The 23,036-nt window shown below is 45.7% G+C and overlaps 1 protein-coding gene and 1 long non-coding RNA gene across 2 annotated transcripts; both read right to left on the reverse strand.

Annotated features, from left to right (window-relative positions):
* Positions 1–1,587: 1,587 nt before the first annotated feature.
* LOC310684157 (trafficking regulator of GLUT4 1-like) lies at positions 1,588–5,547 on the reverse strand. The gene is made up of 2 exons (XM_083454651.1): positions 4,939–5,547; positions 1,588–2,937 (listed from the first exon to the last, which is right to left on the reverse strand). Exons 1-2 carry the CDS (start codon positions 5,251–5,253, stop codon positions 2,764–2,766), a joined length of 489 nt encoding a protein of 162 aa, XP_083310777.1. The 5' UTR covers positions 5,254–5,547; the 3' UTR covers positions 1,588–2,763.
* Positions 5,548–14,163: 8,616 nt separating this feature from the next.
* On the reverse strand, positions 14,164–17,817 carry LOC310684927. The gene is made up of 2 exons (XR_014514974.1): positions 17,468–17,817; positions 14,164–15,014 (listed from the first exon to the last, which is right to left on the reverse strand). It is a non-coding gene; the product is annotated as an uncharacterized lncRNA (long non-coding RNA).
* Between the last annotated feature and the right edge of the window lie 5,219 nt (positions 17,818–23,036).

The raw sequence follows: 23,036 nt of genomic DNA on the forward strand, positions 1-23,036 counted from the left end.
TTTGGTTATAATCAACACAAATGGTGAAAAGAGCTCTTTTCATTGCTTAAACCCTCCCCAACCCCTTCCATGCTGTTTGGGAGGCTCTGGGACACTGGAGACAGATACTGTGCTGGGACCTTCCTGCAGCAGGGCGTAATGGGTATTTTGGGTATTTGACCTCCTGTGACCCTTGACCACTGCTGCTTCTAGATGACCTGTTTATTGCACCATTCGCCCTGATATATTTGCACAACAATTTCAGGGGAACGTTGATGTCATCAGCTGCTAATGGAACATTTATATGGTGCATGCTTTTATTTGTATGGCGAAAGGTTAGGTGACATTGCAGTGCATTGCCTCATTTCTTCCTGTATTGCAAAAAGTCTGATTATTGGGGGAAGTGGGTTCATTGCAGAAGAGAACCAAAACTGCTGCTATGTGATTCATGGACCGCCCCCCCCTCCCGGAATAAGGACAGTCTAGATTGAAGGACAGTCGATGGAGTTTGGAGGTTTCTCCCTTTCCCATTACACTAGAACTCATAGATCTCCAATAAAGCTGAAAGTTGGATAATTATAAACAGAATGTATTTCTTCATGTAGTGCCTAGTCCAACTATGGAACTTGCTCCCCCAGCAGGCAGGGATGGCCACAAACTTAGACAGCTTTAAAGAAGAGGATTAGACAATTTCATGGAGGAGAGGGCTATCAAAGGCTGCTAGGCATGATGGCTTTGTTCTACCTTCACAGCTGGTCAGTGAATCTGCCATGAAGGTGTCATGATCAGGCATGTCAGGGAATTCTGATGAAAACAGAAACGAGAGCAGAAATGGACAATGTTGGCTCATTCGCCCCCATATCTGCAATGGAAACCCCTCTAGCAGGTTAAGTCAGTGTTCCCTGTTGTTGCTGCTTTCAATCTACAAATTATGTCCCCTCTCCCCACCCCCCATTTGCGTTGTGTTTTCTTTGCGTCAAAATGAATGGGGTGGAATGACTTAATGACAACGTAACGTAAGTAATTTATGTAATTTCACCACAGTGGACAGTAAGACGAATAACTAGGGTTGCCATACATCTGGGAAAACACAGACATGCCCTCTTTTGGGGGTCAACATGTCCATCAGGATGGATTTGTACATTTTAAAGGAAATGTCCAGGATTTTTTTTGTTTTTGGCAGCAGCTTGGGTTGGGGCGGATTGCGCTCAGGCCGCTCTGCACGTCACTGCGGCTGCCAGCCCGAGCCGGGGAAAGAGGCACATGGATGCTCTGCATGCCATGGCTGCTGACAGTCCGAGCTGAGGAAAGAGGTGCACCCACACACCTCTTTCCCCTGCTCAGGCTGTCCTCTTTTTTGCTCTTCAAGATATTGTTGTTGTTGTTTAGTCGTGCCCGACTCTTCGTGACCCCATGGACCAGAGCACGCCAGGCACAAGATATAACAACCCTAGAATAACAGAGTTTGGGGCAGAAGGTGGACTGCAGCAGAATGGAGAAAGAGCTGTGTGTGACAGATAAATAACATTTATCATTTATCCCACTGTCCTTTCTCTATGTGGAACCAATAGCAGTTTTGTGAAAACATTGCACAACACAAAATCATGGTGATCTCAATGTATCTTTTATTTATTTTGCCTCAGATAACTCTCTAAGCATCTCACAAATGCCTTCTTTACATGGGATAAGTTATCGCAGGATCTTCTTCTTTGGCGATCACTCGTAGTCGAGTAAGATTGTCTTCCATATACACGGTTTTAACAATGAAGCCGTAGGTGACTGTGGAGGCCAATTCTGCACCCACATGTCCTTCCACAGTGGGGACATTAGTTTCCGGGTGGGAGCTGATCACGGTGTGGATTTGCCAAGCGTGCCTTCCTCTTAACACATCCCTTACGTCCTGAGTTTGTGTCTTCAAAGCCCATGACACCTTTGGTAAAGGCTGTTCTCCAACTGGAGCACTAGCAGGCCAGTGTTTCCCAGTTGTCGGTGTTTATACTACATTTTTTAAGATTTGCCTTGAGAACAGTCTTTAAACCTCTTTTGTTGACCACCAGCATTACGCTTTCCATTTTTAAGTTCGGAATAGAGTAGTTGCTTTGGAAGACGATGATCAGGCACCCGCACAACATGACCAGTCCAACGAAGTTTATGTTGAAGAATCATTGTTTCAACACCGATGATCTTTGCTTCTTGCAGTACACTGATATTAGTTCGTCTGTCTTCCCAAGGGATGTGTACAATTTTTCGGAGACACCTTTGATGGAATCTTTCGAGGAGTTGGAGATGGCGTTTATAAGATTCCATCAACGGTGTCTCCGATTTTTTTTTACAAATAAGGCCAAAGAAGTAGGACAATGGGGAATGGGATGGGTGTCAAGGATAGGGCTTGGGTAGAAATTTGTGCTCTGACAAGTGTTGTGTTACGTGAATGTCCCAATTATTATCTGTGAAATGTTGGAAGAATGGTCAGCAGTGAAGAGGAACAGGACAAGACCAGAAGACTCTCAAAATCGAAATAACTCTGGGTGGGAGAATGAGAGAGGGGAGAGATACACCTGGAAGGAGTTTGAGATCTTTGGGTATCACAGAGCTGGCTCACACATGATGTTCATCGCTTGACATTGTAAATCTATGCCTAGTTAGAGCAAGGGTATGGGAGTCAGCTCAGAACATACCACTTTACAGAACGATTCAAAGAGCACTGCGTCAATTTAGGAGGACTTCTCAGACTTGGGCATCTTGAGCAGGGAAGGACTTTTAGCATATGAATGTTGTGTACCCTCAGGGGCTGATGGTTGGCACTTCGATTATCTGGTGAGAAATATTCATCCAGAAGATGATGTACATAATCAGGCACCCAAGACCCACTCCGAGTGCTGTGTGAGCCAATATGAGTGCCAGCCTGGAGTTTCGTCGAGCGCTTATGTAATTTCCATTTTGGTTGGCGTTTTGGGTCTGGGGAGAAAGAGAACAAACTGGATCAGGGGAGGAGCACACTGACCCCCTAGCTCTTCCCGAATGTATGTGGCATAGTGCGAAATCAGACACCCATGTACAAAGTGGTAACTTGCCCTAGTCTGCAGGGGTATAACTGACCACTGTAACATCATGGTAAGTGAAGAACCATCTCTTGAACCAAAGATACAAGGCGGAGGTTCAATTCTCCTTGCTGCTTGACAGGAGGTTCCAGATGATTATCTGGTCCAGTGGTAACTGTCATGGTAAACATTGCCTCTTGTCAAAATGCAATGTTTTCTGATTTATCCACACTCCCAGATGCAGTAACTTAACGTATCAGCAAAACCCAGACAAAAGAAACATTCAGAACAGTGCTGCACACAGCAAATAGTTCCAGCTATGGAATTCACTCCCTCAAGAGGGAGTGATGGCTTGGATGGCTTTAAAAGAGGATTTTAAGGTGGTTAAGATTGAATAGTGCCTACTAGCCACAATAAAAGGGACGCGGGTGGCGCTGTGGGTTAAACCACAGAGCCTAGGACTTGCTGATCAGAAGGTCGGCAGTTTGAATCCCCACGACGGGGTGAGCTCCCGTTGATCGGTCCCTGCTCCTGCCAACCTAGCAGTTCGAAAGCACGTCAAAGTGCAAGTAGATAAATAGGTACCGCTCCAGCGGGAAGGTAAACGGCGTTTCCGTGCGCTGCTCTGGTTCGCCAGAAGCGGCTTAGTCATGCTGGCCACATGACCTGAAAGCTGTACGCCGGCTCCCTTGGCCAATAAAGCGAGATGAGCGCCGCAACCCCAGAGTCGGCCATGACTGGACCTAATGGTCAGGGGTCCCTTTACTTTACCTTTAGCCACAATAACCAGCCATAGTCACTAATTGTTGCTGGGAATTCCAACTGGGGAGGGGGCTGCTATGCTCCTGTCCTGCTTGCAAGCTTCCACTGCACATCTGGTTGGCCACTGTGAGAACAGGATTCTGGACTGGAAGGGCCATTGGCTTGGCCCAGCAGGCTTTTCTTAGGCTGTTATGGATTCATGGGTGGCATGCCACAGCTCAGATAAAACGCAGAGTGGGGCTCTGTTCCATGAAAACAGTTGCCACCATAAGCGTGCTTGCCTTTAAGCTTCCACGAGCTTCTCTCTTTGTTTTGCTGCAACATATTGTCTCAGTTACCAGAGCCGGGCCTAGATATTTTGCTGCCCGTGAACCAGACGGCACCGTCGTATTTCAGTGTATGGAATCCAGCTATACTGGCAACAGCATCTTGCTTTAACACAGGTGATGGTACGGTGTCCTCAGCCTAGATCACGCATAGGCAGACTTGGCCCTCCAGATGTTTTGAGACTACAATTCCGATCATCCCTAGCTAACAGGGCCAGTGGTCAGGGATGATGGGAATTGTAGTCCCAAAACACCTGGAGGGCTGAGTTTGCCTATGCCTGGCCTAGATTGTCTCAGAGGCCTTAGCTACAGGGGAGCTAGCTGGGTATTTTGCCCTGTGTGAACCCTTGAGGGGGAAGCCCCCATCCAGTTTCCCTCTGAGTAACTCTGAGTAGAGTTTCCCTCTGAGTGGGGACTTCCCCTTGAGGGTTCACACGGGGCAAAATACCCGGCTGGCTCATCTGTAGCTAAGGCCCTGTTTTAGCTCTAACTAGGGGACTCTCAGCACCAGGGTTTTTTCTACCCCACCTGGATCTCACCAGAACCAAGTTCTGACACCTCTCAGGTGGGTGCCATTGTCATCATAAGAGAACAAGGGAGGCGTTCGTGGTGAGTTCCAGCGCCTCTTTTTCTAGAAAAATAGCACCCTTAAGAAGTCACAGTCCCCGGGATTCTTTGGGGGAGGGGGAAGCCACGACTGTTTAAAGTGGTATGATAGTGTTTTAAGTGTATAGTGCAGTCGGGGCCTTAGATGTCAGCACAGGCAGCTGACCCTGCCCTTTAAGGCCCCCCCCAGCCCTCTCTCAAACACCCACTCGGCTCCCACTCACCTGTATTGAGTATGCAAGGGCAGCAACACCCAAGGGGAGGCAACAGCACAGCATGGTGAAGATGGAGTAGGCCATGTAATCCGGTTCCCGGCTGGGCTGCACGGAACTGATGACGATGGTTTGCGAAGTTTGTGCTATGCTGGCTGGACCATAGTAAGGGGTGTACTGGTGCGGCATAGCGGGAGTTCCTCTGCTGCCCGTGGTGGGTGCCATCCCAGCAGAAGGACCAGGCTCCTCGTTCTTTTCAGAGTAGGGCGGTGGATTATCCCCGTGCAGAGCATTTTCGTTCATCCTCTCATATTTGATGTCACTCATGGTGCAGGTGCTGCTCTCCTTCGTTCTCCACTGGCTTGCTGTTCTGCTAGTGAAGTCTCTCTTCCTTTTTCTCTCGGTATCCCTGCTGCTTGGGTTGTCTGCTGCGTGACCTGCAGTCCCTGTCTCTCCTCGGTCGGTTGCACCTCCAGCCCTTTCCCCTCCCCTTTCCCCTCCTCCTGCCGTGGTACCAGACCCACTGCTCTGAATATTCTTTCAGAAGAGTCCTTGCTCTATAACCTAGGCTGATCTGCTTGGCTCTCTTGCTTTAGGGGAGCTGTGTGCAATGCTCTGCCCTTGGACAAAACAACCGGGCACCGTGGTCCTCCCTCCCACCCTGCAGAATGTGTGGGTGTTTGGAATGAGGAATTAGATAATGAATAACCCCAGCCGATTGATACCGAATGTAGAAACGCCAGGGAGCATTTGATATCCCCTTATCCTTCCCTAGGAATGGAGGATAAATTAATTTTTCTCTGTATTTTAGTGTAGAACTACCTAAACTGTACTTCTCAAACCAATATACACTTCTCCAGATTTTGCAAAGCAGTTCTCCAACCAAACGATATCCATATATTAGGGTGAGAGGTGCCTAAAAACTCATGTTTCAGTGAAAATAATATACAAAACTGGATTATACGTTGGGGGGAAATTGCTTGCAGAAATATGTGCATTAGTCAAAATGTGTTTATTGAGAGACATTAACACTGAAATGCTGGTGTATATAGATAGATAGATAGGTGTTGTTGTTGTTTAGTCGTTTAGTCGTGTCCGACTCTTCGTGATCCCATGGACCAGAGCATGCCAGGCACTCCTGTCTTCCACTGCCTCCCGCAGTTTGGTCAGACTCATTTTTGTAGCTTCGAGAACATTATCCAACAATCTCATCTTCTGCTGTCCCCTTCTCCTTGTGGCTTCCATCTTTCCCAACATCAGGGTCTTTTCCAGGGAGTCTTCTCTTCTCATGAGGTGGCCAGAGTATTGGAGCCTCAGCTTCAGGATCTGTCCTTCCAGTGAGCACTCAGGGCTGATTTCCTTAAGAATGGATAGGTTTGATCTTCTTGCAGCCCATGGGACTCTCAAGAGTCTCCCCCAGCACCATAATTCAAAAGCATCAATTCTTTGGCGATCAGCCTTCTTTATGGTCCAGCTCTCACTACCATACATCACTACTGGGAAAACCATAGCTTTTACTATACGGACCTTTGTTGGCAAGGTGATGTCTCTACTTTTTAAGATGCTGTCTTTTTAAGATAGGTAGGTAGGTAGGTAGATAATTTATTACGGTCGGAGACCAGCTTATAAAACACACTTGGGGGTACAATCCCAGAAGGAAAACAAACATTTAAAACAATGTACAACAATAAATTTAAAATAAATGTGATCAACGTATAGACACTTAAAACCTTAAGATAAGCTACTGCAGAGAGATGACCCAGAGTCACTCATGGAACCGAGTTTGGGGATTTTCTTAACGAACTAGTTTGAGTCAGGGGATCGTCTGCACCTGCAGATCTGTACACAGAATCTGGCGACCATCCGAGTCGTTTTATGATCTTTGCGTAACAGGAAAAGGTCTAATTTTTGCTTTTCCAGGAGGTCAGCGAGCCTCACCAGCAGGGGATCAATGGTCTCACTTCGTGCCTCTTCATAAAAGGGACACCTAAAGAACAAGTGCTCTGGGCTTCCTATATCCCCCAATGAACAGGCGCAAAGTCTCTGAGCATAGGGGACTTTTTAAAAGGATCCTTCCAGCACTGGCGAGGGCAGAACATTTTTGGATATGAGAAAGAAGAGATATGCTGCCGGTGCGGCTATCTCTCTCTCTATTTCATATATATATATATATATATATATATGCTTTCGTAGATTTTCACGGGTACAGGAATGCAGGTTTTGGTGTCCTCGGGTGTCTTCCCGTGTAAAAGTTGGGGTGTCTAGGCGACGTTTCGACGAGGTCTCACTCGTCATCTTCAGGCTGGTGCTTTCGGCTTCTTGTTACTGGAACAGAGCAGGATCTCAGTGTTTGAGTTCCTATAAATACTGTTGAGGAGGTGTGGTGTATAGCCTCCAATGTTCTGGGCAGAGAGGAGGTTCCCAGGCTAGTGTGCCTTTTCTTCGTTTGTTCTTTTATATATATATATATATATATAGCATGAGGTTTTGGAAAAAAGAAACTACAAATTGCTGCAGAAATATGGAGAACTGAACTTAAGTTTGGAGAAATGAGAAACTTGGGTCACAGTCACACTGTACATGTAAAGCACTATTTTACCACTTTAAACAGACATTGGTTTCTCCCAAAGGCCCCCTCCCCAGTTTATTAAGGGCATTGAGAGTTCTTTGGAGATTGATTCTCCCCTCCCAGAGCTACAATTCCCAGCAGGGGTGCCAACTTGAATAAGGGGGCAGGTAAGTCCCACTCACATAATCAATCACATGTCATGGCACCCACCCACCATTTGAATGGGAATTCCCTTCAACTTTGGGAGGGGGTGGCCCCCTCAAATATTTTTTTTTTTGGGGGGGGCAAAGGGACTTAGGCCCTTAGGAGTTGGCTCCTACAATTCCCCCTGACAGGGTCGGCCTGGAGCTGCTGCCTCCTCAGCAGTCCCTCCCCAATGTTGCCTCCACATCAGCCTCTTGGCAAATAGGAGCTCCTGCTGCGACCCTCCCAGGCCTTTGTTCCTTCACCCCCAACCCTTCTCATTGTTGATTTGATTCCCTCCCTTGTTCCTGGTGCAGATCTTCATTCCCCATTCTTCCCGTTTTTGCAGTTTGCCTTAGGTGCCAAAATGTCTCGGGACAGCTCTGTTTCCCCCGGGAAAGTGATTGATTGTTAAACCAGAAGTCAGCGATTTGGGGCTGCTGGTCCTATGCTGTGGGACCTTCTTCCAGCAAAATTCAGGCATCCTCACTTTTGATTTCAGTTTTCCCTTGGATACTTCTGTTATTTTATGTTGACAGGTCTATGTGCCTGCTTGAAGCTTTTTTCTTTTTTTCTGACTAGCCAGGTATTGCTTTACGTTTTGTTGCGTGAACCACCCAGAGATTGCAGTATATAAATAAAAGGACACCTGGAGAGCTTTCGAGACTAATGCTGAGTTTCCCTCCTCCCTCCCCATTGCTTTTCCTTTTGTGCCTTTTAGATCGTAAGCCTGAGGGCTGAGATTGCTTTGTTTGGCTTTTATGAAATTTACCTGTGAGCTGCTCTGGGAGCTGTTTTTGGCTGAAGAACTGAGCAAAGCAATTATAAATCAATGCATGCAGACATAAATTAGCAGCAATGGCAACAAGGAACCTCCATGCTTAGGGGCAGGATATCTTAGAAGACCAATTGCAGTGGGGGCAACAGTGAGGGATGGGATTTCTCTTTATGCCCTGCTTGTCACCTTCTAGAAGAAGGGATGGGAAATCTCCGGTGGTCCTCCAGTTGGTGTTGGATTCCACCTCTTATCAGAGATGAGGAGAGTCAGAGTCCAACAGCAAGCCAAGGGACAGAAATTCCCCTTCTCTGTTCCAGAAGCTTCTCAGCAACACTTCTGGGAAGAGAGCCTTGTGCTGGACAGCTGTCTGATGCAATAGCTGTGATGCAACAGGAGACTTCTTATCACAGCTATAATGAAACTTGCTTTCCACAGATTCGGTGACATTATATTCAGGGTCATTAACCAGCAGTCCGTTCCTAGTTGCACTTCCCCCTTTATCTCGTGACTTTTGGATTGAACATGGAGGGCTCGGGCTACAGGATCAAGAGAAAAGTCCTGTGAAAAGGCCCCCCCCCCATACATCCATTGGTGGCTGCTGTTCAATGGAACTGGTAGGGCAGAATACAGGGAGACCCTCACTAGGTGGCAGTAGATGACTGACTCCAAGTATGACCATTGATCCATCTAGCTTAGTATTGTCTACACTGATTGGCAGTGACTCTCTAAGGTTTCAGGCAGGGTTCTGTCCCAGGCTTACCTGAAGATGCTGTGGATTAAACCTGGGCTCTTCTGAAACAAAGAATTTATTTATGTATGCAACAACAGCGGCAAGAGTCTTGATAGCACAAGGATGGAAGAATGAGGAGACCCCGACAAAAGAACAGTGGCAAGAGAAATTGATGAACTATGCAGAACTGGTCAAACTGACATACAAACTGCCAGATAAGGACAACTGTGACTTTAAAGAAGAATGGGAACTTTTCACAAATTAGTGAAAAAGACAACAAAATGAATTGGACTCCTTGGCAGGTTTTGAATAAACATACACTTATTTATTGATTGATAACATGGTAGACAGATAATGTGAGGATTTGTAGAAGAAGAAGAAGAAGAAGAAGAAGAGTTTGGATTTGATATCCCGCCTTTCACTCCCTTTAAGGAGTCTCAAAGCGGCTAACATTCTCCTTTCCCTTCCTCGCCCACAACAAACACTCTGTGAGGTGAGTGGGGCTGAGAGACTTCAGAGAAGTGTGACTGGCCCAAGGTCACCCAGCAGCTGCATGTGGAGGAGCGGGGAAGCGAACCCGGTTCCCCAGATTACGAGACTACCGCTCTTAACCACTACGCCACATTGTATACAGTGGTACCTCGGGTTAAGTACTTAATTCGTTCCGGAGGTCTGTTCTTAACCTGAAACTGTTCTTAACCTGAAGCACCACTTTAGCTAATGGGGCCTCCTGCTGCCGCCGCGCCGCCGGAGCCTGATTTCTGTTCTTATCCTGAAATAAGGTTCTTAACCTGAAGCACTATTTCTGGGTTAGCGGAGTGTGTAACCTGAAGCGTATGTAACTCGAGGTACCACTGTAATTTTATAACATGCAGAGAATAACATGGGTTGAGAAATCAGAGAGAGGAGCTGAGGGAAGGCTTGGGGGGGGGGAAGGAGGTTTTGAGGGGGTGGGGGAAAGGGGGAAAAATAATGAATATGATATGTTTTGATATGTTGTTATGTTGAAATTGCTAATAAATCATTTTAAAAAACCCTGGGCTCTTCTCCATGTAAGCAGATGCTTTGCCACTGAGTTACGGTCTTTTCTCTGACCAGATCTCCCTTGCTTTAAAAAAACCAAAAAGTTAACGCATAAAAAGAGTCTTGCTGGATCACGCAAACGGTGCTGAGGTTTTCTGCCATCTATCGTCGAAAAGTAGGTAGGAATGTAAATAAAGATTGTTTGTGATGCTGTGCTGCTGTGTTTATAGCCCATCGAAATGGCTCCCTCCAGCATGTAGCATGCAGGATTTATTGCTTCCAAAGGCCTGTATTTAGTTTAATATGATGGTTAAAGTAAGACATAAACAACCTGTCTTAGGGCTGGGCTGCTTTGCTGTGCAACTGGAGATGAGGAATGGTTTAAACATTCCCGAGATACTGCATTTTGAAGCCAGAGCTGGATTAAGACTTTGAGAGCTTCTCAGCACTGAAGAGATTATAGTGCCCCCTGCAGACAGTTTTATTTAGTGTTTAGTTTTATTTAATCCAAAATAAAAGCTAAACACTAAAATAAAAAAGCTTTTTTTTTAAAAAAAATGACACAAAACTTACATGTATGCTACAATTAAAATAGCTTCTTTTTTCTCAGTTTTCTGATTTCCAAATTCCGGATAAGTTCATCGCAGTCACTTGACAAAACATGTCTGATTCCATACAGAGTACGGAAAGTGAATCAAGTTGGCACCGCCACATGGTTGCTCTCTGAGTTTTTCCCCCCCTAGGTGAGGAAAAGAGTGTTCTGATGTACAGTTCTTAATCATCAACATCAGAAAATGATGACTACTTCTTCTGAAATAACAAAAGTCAAATTCTTTCCCCCCAAAATGGGGTTGCCCTTATTTTGCTGCTGCCCTGAGTGTGTGTTTAATCTGCTTATTTGGTAATCCAGCACCGTTTGAAGCATACCTGAAATGATCCAAGTTCTCTTATGATAAGGTTACCAGATTTTTTCCAAAGAATCCGGGGACACTATTTTTTTTGAAAAGAGAGAAAAAAGTTATTTTTAAAAAGTTAATTTTTTAAATAAAAAATTAAGAAGTAATATCTTCTCTTCTGTGGTCTCCTCTGTTGCGCTGCCTTCCTCTGGGGTCTGGCATGCTCTCTTGGAGCGCTAGCCACTGTGGAGTAGGCTTGGGTTGGGCCTGGATTCAGCTATGTGTCCTTGCTCTCCCAGTGCTCTTCGACTTCTTTTCAGCAGCGGTGGCAGCAGCAGCAGCGTGGCAAGGTAATAATAAAATTTTTTATTTATTTATATCCTGCCCTCCCCAGCCGAAGCGGGGCTCAGAGCGGCTAACAACAGTAAAATCGCAATCAATTAATTGAAATACATTCTAAAATCCATTCTAAAATCAATTCAAAATCAAATTAATGGCAACCATTGGGCTAGAGTGCTATGAGGATTACAGAAGGAGGGGGTCAAAGGCCTGGTGGAACAGCTCTGTCTTGCAGGCCCTGCGGAAAGATGTCAAGTTCCGCAGGACCCTAGTCTCTTGTGATAGAGCGTTCCACCAGATCAGGGCCACAATCTCCTTCCACTTTCTCTCTCTTCCTTCTCCTTCTCCCTCCGTCACCTCCGGGGTTTTCCTGGCCCTGGAGTGCGGCCGGGTGGCTGGGCGCTCTCGCTCCTGGCTCAATTTGGGTTGCGGGGGTTTGTGTGTCAGTGGTTCCCCCAGTTGACGTGCTGGGCGTTCCTGGTTCCCCCTTGGCAGTGGTATTCTCAACAGTCCGGAGCCAGCCTGGTGGCGCAGTTGGCTCTGGCTGGCTTCAGGAGCTGCTCACTGCCATGGCGCCCGCCATTTTGCCTCGCCAGAAGTCCCCATATGATGTGTCTTGTGCCGCTGAACCAACCACACAACATTCATTCCCTACTAAAAAATCTACAACACTTAAACTATAAATCCGGGGACATTAAATGAAATCCAGGTACATCCGGGGACGGATTTTGTCCGGGGACAGATTTGTAAATCCGGGGACTGTCTCCGGGAAACGGGGACGTCTGTTAACCATATTTTAGGATTACCTATGAAATTATCCGAAAGCTTTTGCTGATTCACTGGTAGAGATAGAAAATAAAGCAGGAATCCTGGCCATGCAACCATTTTAAGGGAGCATATTTGCATGCCACATTATGTTCAGTTACCTCCACTGATTCAGCTCTGTCTTAATGAAGCCAATTAGCTTAATGAGATTGTTTTCCAGGAGACAGGGGCTATTTGAAACAATGCAGACTCCCATGTGCGTCCATATGCCATTTCAGCCCTTTGCATTATTTAGATTTAAGGGGCTCCTTAGCCAGGGAATGAAATAGTGACTGGCAGAATCTCTCGTTTTATGTGATTTACTTGGAACCCAGAAGCTGTGTAATAAGCCCCTTGCAAAACTGATAAAGAGGATAACTGGTTCTGTAATGCATAATGTGGTACCATTAGCAAACTGGTTTTTATGGCTTGCTGCCCTTGCCAGCATCACCTTTGTTCTTGTCTTCCTAGCAACACTTGCAGCAAACAGCTTAATGCAAAAAGCAATGGGGACAAAGCATAGCCCTGCCACAACTCATGGTGAATGGGAGGAAATCTCTGGAGCTAAACTGGTATTTACCTTATTCTATATGTTAACATATAGAACATATGTTAAGATACAAAATAAGAGAACAAGAAGAACGTATGTTTAAAGAAGATTGGAAAATGTTTATGGGGGGAAGTGGTGTATATTTGAAAATGTGGGCAGCATTAAGATAAATTCAGCAGTGTAAATAGGTTTTGATAGATGTACTGTAATAATGGAATACTCAATGGTTTAGTTTACATAAAATATGCAGGGATTTATATTATGCAAAATGAACCATGGAAAGAGAAGAAGGGAAGTCATTGATACTTTAAGGATATAAAAATGAATATTCTAAAATGTAAAACAGAAATGTTAATAAAAATAATGGAAAAATAAACAAAAATAAACTGGTATTTATCAAATGCTTGAGGTGTTCAGTGGAAGGCTCTGCCCCCCCGGAGGAAACCCAGGCAGCATCTCCTGTGTCACAATAAGGGATAGCTTCTGTCCTGGCCAGCAGGAGTGCCAACTTGGCCCGCAACCATGGGTGCCCAGGGCTGTGGGTGCCATGCAGCGTGCATGGCCCTGGCACCAAAATTTGTGGGTGTCCAGCCCCTTCGTGGAGACTTCTGTGGGTGCTTGAGCACCCAGGGCCCGAATGGAGTTGGCATGAATGCTGGCCAGGAACGGGCAAATTGTCAATTTTGGTTCTCCAGGTTCTGTATTTTTCCAGTCGTAAATTCAGTTCTCCGCATTTCTGCAACAATTTAATTTAATTTTTTTAAATCCTCATGAAATTTCACCCATACTTTACTGTGAATTTTTCCCAAGAAACATAGTTCCGTATTCTGTTTGGACTAATGCACACATTTCTGCAAGCAAATTCCCACAATATAATGCATCTTGGTGGTCATTTGAAACAGCCTCCCCCACTCTCCAAGACCTCGGCCCAAGGTCCTTTCCCTGCAGCACAATTGCTGCCGAAATGATGGCTTCAAGCTGAGCAGCTAGAACTCATCCAGCCTGTTATCAAGGCAAGCAAATCCTCCCTTGCTGGGAGCTGGCTGCTGCCGGAGAACAGCTTTCGCCAAGATCCTCTACCAAGGCTGGACTTATAGCCTTGCTGGCAGCAGAAGGAGGACGGCACTGAGATATATTAAAAGGAAAGCAAAGTATGCGTCAATTTGACACTGGTGCAGAATTAGGAATTCATTGGAGTGAATAAACATGTATAGCATGTATGCCACTACTGCGGCCCATGTTTTGTTAGCCCCCAAATGGAAAAGGAGCGAGGTCCCAACCAAAGAAGAGTGGCAACTTCGGTTGACAGAATATGTGCAGCTTGCAGACTTGACGTATAGAATAAGAGAACAAGAAGAACATACGTTTAGAGAAGATTGGAAAACGTTTATTGAATACATGGGAAATAACTGTGCACAGCCGAAAATGCTGGCAGCACTAAGATAAATTCAGCTGTGTAAATAAGTTATGATGTACATAATAATGGAATACTGAATGGTATAGTTTCTGTAAAATATGCAGGGATTTATGATATGTAAAATGAACCACAGAAAGAGAAGAAGGGAAGCCATTCCTATTTTAAGGATGTAAAAATGAATATTCTGAAATGTAAAACAGAAAATTCAATAATTTTTTTTTTTTTTTAAAAATGCATCTTCGAGGGCTGCTTATATAGCTACAAAGGTTTTGTCCCCCCCCCCCGTCCCCCCGCTCTGCTGGGCGGTAGCAAGATATCAGGGGTTCCAGACGCTGAGCCATGGTTGAGAATCAAGATGCAGCAGAGGCTGTAGCATCTTTAAGAAGTTTGGTTTATTCTACACTGGAAGCTTTCAATGAGGGGAGTGCAGAGTTTATGGCATTTGCACCTTGTCTTATTTCCCACTGTGGCGCAGCATTGGAGTCCAAGGCATCTTGCACCCCATTCCGGTGCCTCCGTCCCAGACCTCCCATTGAATCCCCACAAAAACCCTGAGCGGTAGCTTAGGCTGAAAAGCAGTGTGTCATGAATATGCGTGTGTGCGCACGAGTGTGGTGCATTACAAATATGACCGATGCACAGTTTATCTTCAGTTCTCGTCACGGAAAAGCACCAGTCGTGCGATGTTCATAATGAGGAATAGAATCCCCACGCCAACTGCTGAGTGGCCCAACTTCAGTGCCCGCCTGGATTTTTGCTTTGCAACCACGGTCCTTCCCATGCGGTTGGCATCTCGGGTCTGGGAAGAGAGATAAGTGAAAGTGCATGGGATGAACTGGATAGAAGAAGAAGAAGAAGAGTTTGGATTTGATATCCTGCTTTATCACTACCCGAAGGAGTCTCAAAGCGGCTAACATTCTCCTTTCCCTTCCTCCCCCACAACAAACACTCTGTGAGGTGAGTGAGGCTGAGAGACTTCAAAGAAGAGTGACTAGCCCAAGGTCACCCAGCAGCTGCATGTGGAGGAGCGGAGATGTGAACCCAGTTCCCCAGATTACGAGTCCACCGCTCTTAACCACTACACCACACTGGCTCTGGATAACCACCACACTGGATAACCTTTCTTCTCTGGCATGGCCCATTGTCCAAAAGGTACCAAGGACACTCCAGCCTCACATGCTCACCTGGCATACCTGCACCATCTCCAACATCTCCACACCTTCCGTGAGAGACATGGATTTCCAGTAACGGTCCTAAAGCTTTCAAGCCCAAGTTTGGAGGTTTGAGCTGGCTTGTTTTCTCCTGCTCCGAGGGTACGACCTGAACCAATGGCTTCATGTTACAAGAAAGGAGATTCTGACTAAACCTGATGACAGTAAGAGCTGTTTGACAGTGGGATGGACTCTCACGAGAGGTGGTGGACCTCATTGGAGGTTTTTAAGTAGAGGTTGGATGGCCATCTGTCATGTATGACCTCATTGAGATTTCTGCATTCCAGGTGGTTGGACTCTTGGGGTCCCTTCCAACTTGACAATTCTATGATTCTATGATTCTCAAGAAATTCAGCCCACAGAGCTGCCCCTTCACTCCAGGGCCTGCATACCTTTTTGTGCTATTCAAGAGGCTGTGCCCCACCCCACCCAATCTCCTGATGGCAGTAGGGCTGCCATGACCAGGAACGGAGGAGTCAGCCTAGACCTCCTGCCTAGCTATGCCCCTCATGTCATGGCTGAATCTTGGACGTCTGTGTGGGCCCTGCCCCTCTTCCTTCACAATCTGGAACCTGCTGGGTGGGGGGAGCAGCAGCCACAAGAGCCCTCCCCCCGCAATCAGAGACCCCCTTAAGAGGAGTTAGGGCAGAGCAGCCAACTGCAATAGGTTCTTCCTTGCGGGGAACCACCAGGGTGCCTTTGGACACTTAGTTCCAAAGTATTTCCACCGCAGAGGTTACAGGAGAAAGACAGAGACAGGCTGCAGCTTGGGCCATTGAAGGAGGCTGGACCAGATCCCAACTCCAGGTTTGCTTGCCTACACCCTCTCATCTGTGGAAGCTGCACAACTCCGGGGGGAAAGCCCCCCATCACAAGGCTGGCGATGGTGGCCCTTTCTGTGGCACCCATACAATAAGCCAGTCAGGCTTTAAGGTGGGCAAGTCTTTGGTTCTGGATCTGTGCAGCTCCTGAGAAGGGCAGGTGGATTTTTCCTTTTTTGCTGCAATGGTCCAGCACAACTTGCTGGGTTTGACCCCAGGAAAGGAACCGACCTGGGCTTCTCCTCGCAGTCAAGAAAACCTTGACTACCCCACTCCCAGGGAGGGCCCCAAGGACTCAAGGCAGCCAGACGCTGCTTGAGGCAACTTTTGGGGGAGAAAGAAGGGCGTGGGCAAAAGGAAAATGACCAGGGTGGAACATCCAAGGTGGGTCTCAAGCATCACCCCTGCTTAGTCACTGCTGAAGGGCAACTTCAACTGCCTCCTCTTCCTTCCTTTATTTTAAAGATGGAACTTGGGATGCAAAGTAGGACACCCGCTCCCTCATCCAGGGTTCCTTTCATGCTCATGGAGTTGGGCTCCCTTGTAAGCATCCCCATAATTTATGCTTATGGCTATAATTCGGGGGAAATTCAATTGCTGACCTCGAAAAATTGGCTGATTGAAGTCTGGTACACAGCCTCGATGGTGAAAAGGACTAATCTGATTTGGATGACAGGAGGCAGACAGAACTACGACTACTTTGCTGAAAAATGAGCCTTTTCATTAGGAACTCATATAACAAGGGCAATCAAATCCATATACTTCAAGATCTTTATCTAGATAAGTTCAACATAGCAACCATTATTATTATTATTATTATTATTATTATTATTATTATTATTATTATTTCATGATTACCTCAATGTTTGCGTTGGCTTTTGTTTTGCATTGTCTCTGCATGATTGGAAAATATAATACAATGCATCATTGTATAATGTCATAAGATGTGTAGATCAGGGGATGGCAAGTGAGGATCTTGGTTCATCAAAGATAATGACCCCTCCCCCCGAGGAATGGACAATTGACTGAGGACAATGTGGGGAGCTTGGCCCCCTCTGGGAATTGAAGGCTCTGACTCACCTAAACGGAAACAAGCTTGAATTTAGTAAAAACTAAAGCTTAACTGTTTGCCTGGATATTTTATCATGAGGGAATCCCCTTGTACCCATAACACTGCTTCCCTCCCTCCCTCCTTCCCTCCCTCTTTCTTGCACACTCACCTGTAGAGAGCAAACTAAGGCAGCAATACCAAGGGGTAGGAAGCAGCAGAGCATGGTAAAGATGGAGTAGCCCAGGTGATCGGGTTCATTGCAGGGTTGTACAGGTGTGATGGTGATGGTCTGTGGTGGCTGAAGGATGGGATCTACTGTGGACCCTGCACCGGGTGGGGCATAATAAACTGGGTATGGGGTTTGGAAAGGAGGAGGTGCCCCATAGCCCATGGGGGGTGCCCCATAATCCATGGGTGGTGCTGGCCCAGCAGGAGGGATCAGTGGATCGAACACTTGTGAGGGTTCTTCTCCAGATGGGAGAATAGGTGGCTTCTCATTGCTCAAGGTGTTGACCTGGTCTTCTCCAGAGGCGATAGGTGGCTTCTCATTGCTTGTAGTGTTCGCCTGCTCTCCTCCTTCTATCCCACTTTGCAGTTCTGCAACAAGAGTTTCTTCTCCTTTCTCCATCCTTCTTCTGTTCTGGCTGCCCCGATGAGCTGATGGGTGACCTGCTGTCTCTCCGTCTCTCTCTCTCTCAGGTGGTACCTTCATTTCCTTCCCTGCACTTTGCCTTCCTGCTGTTGTGGTACCTGACCAACCACTCTGAATCTTCTTCCTTCAGGATGCCTGCCTTTTGCAGCGAAAGGCTCCGGGCTCTTCTTCTTCTTCTTTGCTCAAGGGACTCTTGGGTATCACTCAGGCTCTTTGATTCAGTGACTTTCCTGTTTCTCACTATCTGGAAGGGAAGTGGGTAGAATGAGGGGGTTAGGTAATGAATAATCCAAGGAGGCCGGCAGCTACCGGGTGTGGTTACTCGGTTAAAACAGGAAAGCAGTTCCCGTCAGTGAGGTGACCTTGGGCCAGCCTAAGCTACCTCACAGGGTTGTTGTGGGAGGGGGAGAAACATTTCCACCCTCTTGAACTTCTTGGAAGAAAGGGTTGTACAGTGGTACCTTGGGTTAAGTACTTAATTCATTCCGGAGGTCCGTTCTTAACCTGAAACTGTTCTTAACCTGAAGCACCACTTTAGCTAATGGGGCCTCCTCCTGCTGCTGCTGCGCTGCTGGAGCCTGATTTCTGTTCTTATCCTGAAGCAAAGTTCTTAACCTGAAGCACTATTTCCGAGTTAGCGGAGTGTGTAACCTGAAGCGTATGTAACCTGAAGCGTATGTAACTCGAGATACCGCTGTATATCTCTCCCCCCTCTTTTTTTCATTAATTTTTTTTAGGAATTTAAACAAAACATATTATCTTAAACACATATCACCCTTAATTTCCCCCATTTCCCCCTCCCTCCCATAAAACAACCCCCCTCCCCACCCCCCTCCGACTCCCCTCAGTTCCAATCTCTGATTTCCCTATAAAACTATTCTCTGCATTTTACAAAGTTGTATGGATCCTTCATTTGTCTAACTGGTTGTTATTAATAAAAAGTTTGTGAGTGTTTATTCAAAACCTGCCAAGGTGTCCAATTCACTCTGTTGCATCTTTAAGTACTTTGTAAAAGGTTCCCATTCATCTTTAAAGTCACAGTTATCCTTGTCCCATAAGTTATGTGTCAGTTTTGCCAATTCTGCATAGTCCATCAATTTCTCTTGTCATAGTTCTTTAGTCGGGGTTTCCTCAGTCTCCCATCCTTGTGGTATTAAGACTCTTGCTGCCATTGTCGCAAAAATAAAGATGTTTTTCAACTTCTTTGGCAGGTGCTTCCCTACAATCCCTAACAGAAATGCTTTGGTTTTTTTTTAACAAATGTTAGATGGAACATTTTCTTAAATTCATTGTATATCATTTCCCAATTTTTTAAAATTACATTACAGTCCCACCACATATGATAAAATGTCCCTGGAAAAGGTTGTATATCAATGTAATTAATAACGGTAACAATTACTATGATGCTAAAAGAAGACAATTAAAAATAAATAAAAATACATTTCAGAGCAATGAAAGGCTCTTCACCACTTTCTGTATTACTTGATTATTCGACAACCCTGCCCTCCATTGATTGAAAAATACCAAAGGGGAAGCAATTCTTTTCCTAGGAGAAAATAATAATAATTGTCCTACAATATCAACTGCTCAAAATGGTCTTTTATCAATATATGAAATAACAGCAGCAGCAGCCACAACAAAAAATTATTTTCTGTACCCCGTCCATCTTATTGGGTTGCCCCAGCCACTCTGGGTGGCTTCCAGCAAAACATACAAAAACACAACACAACATCACACATAAAAAACTTCCCAATACAAGACTGCCTTCGGATGTCTACAGAAGGCCACATACTTATTTATCTCTTTGACTTCTGATGGGGGGGGGCATTCCGCAGGGTGGGTGCCACTACAGAGAAGGCTCTCTGCCTGGTTCCCTGCAACTTCACTTCTCGCAATGAGGGAACCACCAGAAGGCCATTGGAGCTGGACCTCAGTGTTGGGCTGAATGATGGGAATGGAGATGCTTTTTCAGTTATACAGAGCCAAAGCTGTTTAGGGATTTAAAGGTCAATATCAGCATGTTGAATTGTACTGGGAGCCAATGTAGTTCTTTTAGTGTTATATGGTCCTGGCAGCTGCTCCCAGTCACCAGTCTGGCAGCTGAAATCTGAATTAATTGTAGTTTCTGAGTCGCCTTCAAAGGTAGCCCCACATAGAGCACATTGCAGTAGTCCAAGTAGGAGATGACCAGAGCATGTACCCTCTGGCGTGGCAGTGGGCAGGCACTTCATGAGAGGATAGTGTCCATACACATGCATTGAGATTAAGGATGAGTGAATCTGTCAGTTGCGATTTCACTCAGTTTCTCATTTTAGATTTTCTTATGATTTATTTGGAATTCGTTCAGTTTGGTTATGTACTTTTTGATGTCTTTATTGTTTATGGCATATTTTGTTATATCTATAATTATGTAATTTTTAAATTCATTTTAAAAATTGAGCATGGTTTTAACCTTGGAAAGGTGGCATACAAATAACATGATTGATTGGTTATTTCCATATCAATTTACTTAAAAAAAAAAAAAAATCCCCACCAGCATTTTAGTACACACCCCATCTACTTTATTCCATCTCCACTCTGGGAAAGTTCACCCTTGTCTTCATGGCTTGAAGAACTTTTAACCCAGCAATGTAGAGACTGAAGAAAGAACTGCTTTCAAAATTTTCTGTCTAGTATCTGAAACTTTTAGGGTGGACAATAAATGTGGATTGATTACTGCCGTGTGTGTGGGGCCTGTGTTTCTGGATCATCCAAATGACTTTCTCCTCTGTGTGGCCTGTAGGTCTGCTTATTTTAACAAATACTGTTTCATTTGATATGAAGGTTAAAGTAATACATTAACTGTGTGCACTTTAGATTTGTAGGCGCTATGACGTATATACTTTGTTAGCTTTTGTCCCATTTGTACTGCCATATAGTGGCTGCAGGTTATATTACTGTTGACATGCTTTAATGACAGACAGTTTGCTTTATGGTGACTTTAAGATGCTATAATCATGGGAGGAGTTCATTGTCATGCTAAGTTAAAGTCCCTTCATGGTGTGCTGGTTGTGCTAGCAGAATGGTTCGTGCAAGGGAAAATTCAGGAAGCCACCACAGTTTTTGTGGTTGGTTGCACAGCCGATTGCTGTAGCCCCAGTACTTCCTTTTTTAAAAATAAATAAATATTTTATTGAGTTTTACATAAAAAAAGTGAAACAACAAAGAAAAAACAAAAAAAACAACCAAAACAGAAAAAATACATAATTACACAAATACAAAATGACAAAAAATATCAAAGTACTTCCTGTGGGACAGCCCTCTTCTGCTAGCGCAAATGTTGTGCTGGATTTCATGAATGTTGAATCTGGGCCCCAGGTTCGTATAATCCAACCCAACTGGATTGGTCTGTTTGAAATGATTTAGTAAGCAGACCTTATTTGGTCTCCATATTTACAGTGGTTAAAAAATAATAATGAATGGAGATCATGCCCTCCAGCATTCCTCAGATGAAAGTAGCGACATTTCTCACCCCCCGGACCCTCCTTGACACCCCATTTTTGTGTGTGTCCCCCAAGCATTTCCTATTAGAAGGGTGAGTGCCACCCCCCACTTCACCAAGAGGTCACCTGCCCCCCAACTGTTCCAATGAAGCCTCTTAATCCCAATTTGATTTGATTCTTTGGTAGATTTTTTAAAAAAGAAAAACACACACCAATAAATAAATTTTAGAAAGGGGCAAGATTAGACACTGACATACAATGTACAGTCTTGGGTTACAGACGCTTCGGGTTGTGCGATTTCGGGTTGCGCACTGCGCCAAACCCAGAAGTACTGGAACTGGGTTTCGGTGCTTGCGCATGCGCAGAAGCACTAAATCGTGCTTTGCGCATGCACAGAAGCACCAAACTGTGACCCCTGCGCATGCACGCGCGGCGCTGCGGGTTGCAAACACTGTGGGTTGTAAACATGCTTATGGCACAGATCACGTTTGCAACCCGAGTGTCTACTGTATTTTTTTGTTTAAATCAAGGCTCCTTGGCTCTGCTCTACGTCCACTTTCTTCCCATCCAGGGCAACCCTGCCCTCTGCCTGCCCCTCAGACCCGGCACGTAAGGTGGGGCTGGGCCTTGGCATCCGCTGCCTCTCCTCTTCCTCACCTGCTCTCCAAGCAGCAACTGCTACAAGCTGCCTCAAGGGAGGAGGTCAGCAGTGGTGGCCACCGAGAGTCCATGGAGAGGCAGCAGGATGCTCCTTCACAGTTGCCTCTGCTCAGGACAAGTGCCAGCTCACCCTTCTCCCTGAGCTCAGTGGTGGCAGTGCTGGTGGGATCATCATGGTTATAAATCTGATACTCTGAAGGAGCTGAATGAGCTGGGTTTTCACTGCCTCTGGATTTGTGTGTACAACAGATGGTCAACGTCCCGACAGAAATCCATCGACATTGCTGTACAACTGTAGTGCTCTCTAGTGAACTTCTGTTAACTATTAGTAGGCCCTGTTCCTACTAACTTGATTTCTCAGTATGTTTCCCAAAACGGTTCAAATTCCAAATGAGGACATCCATCCAATGTCTCCCTCCATCTCAGAGCTGAGACAATTTACTCCATCTCAGAGCTGAGCCAGTGTGGTGTGGTGGTTAAGGGCGGTAGTCTCGTAATCTGGGGAACCGGGTTCGCGTCTCCGCTCCTCCACATGCAGCTGCTGGGTGACCTTGGGCCAGTCACAGTTCTTTGAAGTCTCTCAGCCCCACTCACCTCACAGAGTGTTTGTTGTGGGGGAGGAAGGGAAAGGAGAATGTTAGCCGCTTTGAGACTCCTTAAAGGGAGTGAAAGGCGGGATATCAAATCCAAACTCTTCTTCTTCTACTACACGGGTGGGCAGGGACCCTCCGGCATGTGGGTCAGTCTTGGCCCATAAGGGGCTCTAACCTGGCAAAAGAGGCCATTTCCCCTCAAACCACACCCACCTGTCCATCATGTGCAGGAGGGCAGGGTTTAGTGCTACTGGGTGTTTTGAAAACCAGAGGTTCAAAGGGCACCAAGAAGCTTTTAAAAGCCCTTTTGCAAACAGACCTGTGCTGTTCTTTAGAAAACTTCTAAATGAA

This window comes from Podarcis tiliguerta, assembly GCF_965153285.1.
Source record: "Podarcis tiliguerta genome assembly, chromosome: 8".
Lineage (NCBI taxonomy): Eukaryota > Metazoa > Chordata > Lepidosauria > Squamata > Lacertidae > Podarcis > Podarcis tiliguerta.